The sequence below is a fragment of the Juglans regia genome, chromosome 11 (genome assembly GCF_001411555.2).
Source record: "Juglans regia cultivar Chandler chromosome 11, Walnut 2.0, whole genome shotgun sequence".
In the NCBI taxonomy this organism is placed as follows: Eukaryota; Viridiplantae; Streptophyta; class Magnoliopsida; order Fagales; family Juglandaceae; genus Juglans; species Juglans regia.
The window spans coordinates 8,279,219-8,282,985 of NC_049911.1; the positions used below are offsets into that span (position 1 = coordinate 8,279,219).

Sequence of the window (3,767 nt, forward strand, 5' to 3'; positions counted from 1 at the left end):
GTTCTGCCCAACACGCACACATGCACACACAATGGGGGCGAAAATAGTGATTAAGATCGATTATCATTCCAAAGCTTATAAATTGATTGAAGTTCTCTAATAGATGATCTCATACAAGAGTACTCAACAAAGACATGAGTATGTTTGTCCCCCCTGCTTGAAACACAGATTGTCAATCTTCCGTTATAAACACCAGGCATGCCAATTTACAGAGTTATTGAGCATTTGACAAAATCCTGGTGTAGAATGCTTCTTTTCTTTGCCTTCATCGTTCCTTTTGAGAAGGCTAGCCATCTACTCCATTTCTTAAGCAATCAATGAAGGAAGAAGATGCTGTGATGTTACACTTTATCATCATGGAACCACCATCGGGTCTCCTTGGGAGATCGGCCATTTTTACAGTTCTTTACATAGCGGTCATTATCTTCAGGGCGTTGCTGCAAGCAAGGTCATGACAACAAAAGATCGATATACAAAATGAGTAAAGGGCATGTCCATCATTTACCCAGACAATGATGTACTCTCAAAAGTCAGTAACAATGGTGGCACACTAAAAGTACGACCCAATGGCTTCAAAATAGAAGGATTCAGAAGATCCTAAAAGTTAAAAGGAAATTATGAGGTCCAAACCTTCACAGTTGAGCTTGATAGCATAGAGAGAATGCTGATACAGATAGAACTAACAGTCATGGCTGGGGACCATGAGTCGTACAAAATATCTACAAAAATGCCACATTCAAGTAGTACATTAAATGTCGGTCTTGCTGCAAAGGTAATCAACAATTTCTTTAAGGAAATAAAAATGGGATAGAGTTCATAAGACAGGGAGAATGATATCAAAGCACTAAAAAGCCATATAACCAAAATCAGAAGAAGTTCTGTAGAAATACTTTTTCTTTTTGACATAATTTATCATCATCAAGTATTCCTGCTTGTTCAGACTGGTCAAGATCAGAAACTAGGTTTGAACTCACACACACTCACTCTCTCATATTTCTCTCAACAAGCGTGTAGAATAATTTACATACCATGTTTCTTTAGGAGATATTAGTCATCACTATTGCCAAATAAAAAAATATAGTAAACAACAAACATCAATAGCCAAAAAGATATTATGACTTTGACATCCACCAACAACAGCAACTTCAAGGCTCCCAGCATACAGTAGACATTAATATTCAAAAAGTGGCATAAAAATAATTAAACACAAATGCAAACCTAGCAATTCTGATCTTTACTCAACTACAACAATGATTCTGGAAAACTGAAATAATCTGAGCTAATGTTAGTACTATGAAAGCCAATAACAGGAAGAAATATACCTATGGTGGACACAACATACCTCAATGGCTTATTGTTACACAACATCCACCATAATAAACCTATCTCCTAATTGAAAAGTTCCACTACAGCTGACATAATATACCCCAATCAGTTATTGTTACTTCATGCTAAGACATAATGACATGCAGACGCCTTAACAGTATAAAGCCAATTAGCCCTACCCTGATTTAAGCACACCTTCATATATAATGTCTAAAATGCAAAGCAATTGCAATAGTTTTAAGCTTCATTTTTTTTTCGATTCATTCCCAACTTTTTGGCTGCATACAGAGGTCTCTACATATAAGTCCAATTATCCACCTAAGTTTCAACTGAGTGAGTGTATGTGACACACAGAGAGAGAGAGAGAGAGAGATGATTAAACAGCGAGTGTTGAAGTTCAGAAGTACAAATTCACCTCTGCCCGTCTGGTATAAGTCGCGAATAAGAAGGTAAAATTTCATACAACTGACATTTGTTATCTATGGGTCTTGTAATTATGGACTTAAAAGGAAAGAAAGCAATTAAACTGCTCAAAGAAGGAAGCCAACATCTCAAAAAATCTTTCTTTACTCCTTTATGTTCCAGGACCATGGAAACGATGTTTGTGATAGCCTCGTTTCAAAGTAAGTTTTCCTTATCTCATGTTCCAGACAGGCTTAAGGCTCCATATATCTGGGGTTTAGTCCAGAGTCCCCAAGGGTGGGTCTGAAAGTCCCTGCCTTCATGAGGTTTCACATCTTAAAAAACATTGTATATTAATCTTTAACGCTTCCAGCATTTTCTAAGCATTTAATTGTGGTATTAATGTCTTGCTTAATAAAAAAATAAATAGATTGTAGTATCTAATGACCAATAACATTGACCTCATATTGAAAAAGTTGTGAAAATCTCTTCTTCTAGAGTAAAAGTGATGTCTAATTCATTATCAATATTACAGATGAATCGAGAACAACCATCACAGCCAGCAAAAGATTGAATAGAATTAATGCAGAAGAAAAGACACAAGAGAACTCATGCCGTAACTATAATAAATCATATACCACATACGAAAGACCTCCAAGAAAGAGTGAACCATAACAACTCAACTTGGGAAAGTAAACTACACCATATGAAGACATATGTTATAAGACAATAAGATACTGTCCAAAGATGATATGCTAACAAGGGGGCAAAAAAGACAGAAACACGAGAGCAATAAAATTACCTAAACAAATATGGCCGTTGCTATATATATGAGGATGCAGTGGAGCAGGATGCAGAAATATAACCTGTAAACACGCCACAAGAATCAATATAAAACGACAAAACGTCATCACAAATAGAAAAAAAATAGTAATTTAATTCTACCCAGGTTAAATACAAGTTATAAAATTAAAAGGAGTTTAAGCAGACCTGCGGGGCTTCCATTGGGTAATGCTCAGGAAAGTCGACCTGAAGTTGATAAGTTTCATTTGCATACAGAGTTCCTGGAGCTCCATTAACTTCAATAACCCACCTTTTGGATCCAAAATTCCCAATAACAACTCAATTTCAACAAACTAACTAAAGCTTGAAAATATAGGAATTAAAAAAAAAAAAAAAGGGACGGGAAGGAAAAGGAAACTTCGTGAGAAGAATATAAAAATAAACGAAAAGACATCAAATTCAGATTATGAACCCTAAACTTTACTTTGTGTAATAATCTTTTTTCCTTGGTTTTCACAGCAGCCAAACAGAGGTAATATTGTATTGATCAATGCATAAAATCCCAAAGAAGAGATTATAATGAAAAAAAAAAACCTTTGGAGGTTGTCGGTAACTTTGTGTTTGAAACCGGCGGGAGGATTGACCTGCCACTCGACAAGCTCCTTCTGGAGGCGATTGCAAGCAATTTTACTCAAAGCCTAAAAGCATCGAAATACAAAACATAAAATACAATCAGATTATCAAGAAAAAATAAATAAAAAAAATCAGAAAAACACGCACCCACCCATATTGACATACAAAATTACAATTGTTTTTTGTATTCTCTAAACACATATATTTATGAAGCGTATTTGTGAAGTGGGAAGATTATGGCAAACCTTGCGAGAGGCGGCTGAGGAGCTGGTCATGGCTCAACTCTACAATGGCGGAGAATTTGAGAGCGAGAGACACAGAGACAAAGAGAGAGAGAGAGAGAGGAGAGAGAGAGCGAGAGATGGTTGTGGAGTTTGACGAAATGGACAAAGAGGACGAGCGACGGTTTATTTATCTTTTAGGTCCGTTTGGACGGTGAATATCACTTTATTAGAATTGTTTTAAATTTCTACCTAAACTATAATAAATAATTTAATTTTTTTAATTTTTAAAATAATAATAATATTTTATTTAATTTTCAATTTTTATATCAATTATCTTATCTCATATCTTATCTTATATCTTATCTTGCCATGGATGGTTTTCTTCATGCTGAGTCTGCT

At 35.3% G+C, this 3,767-nt stretch overlaps 1 protein-coding gene across 1 annotated transcript; it reads right to left on the reverse strand.

Annotated features, from left to right (window-relative positions):
- Window positions 1-3,542, reverse strand: LOC108992052 (probable ubiquitin-conjugating enzyme E2 16). The gene is made up of 6 exons (XM_018966502.2): window positions 3,390-3,542; window positions 3,106-3,209; window positions 2,719-2,821; window positions 2,531-2,594; window positions 631-719; window positions 1-437 (listed from the first exon to the last, which is right to left on the reverse strand). The coding sequence occupies exons 1-6, from the start codon at window positions 3,417-3,419 to the stop codon at window positions 342-344; spliced, it is 486 nt and encodes a 161-aa protein (XP_018822047.1). The 5' UTR covers window positions 3,420-3,542; the 3' UTR covers window positions 1-341.
- Window positions 3,543-3,767: the final 225 nt, after the last annotated feature.

Coding starts and splice junctions, on each gene's coding strand:
- LOC108992052 (XM_018966502.2), bottom strand. CDS start 3,419: ATGACCAGCTCCTCAGCCGCCTCTCGCAAG. Junction 3,210..3,389: donor CCTCAGCCGCCTCTCGCAAG/GTTTGCCATAAT, acceptor CGATGCTTTTAG/GCTTTGAGTAAAATTGCTTG. Junction 438..630: donor TATCAAGCTCAACTGTGAAG/GTTTGGACCTCA, acceptor CCTTGCTTGCAG/CAACGCCCTGAAGATAATGA.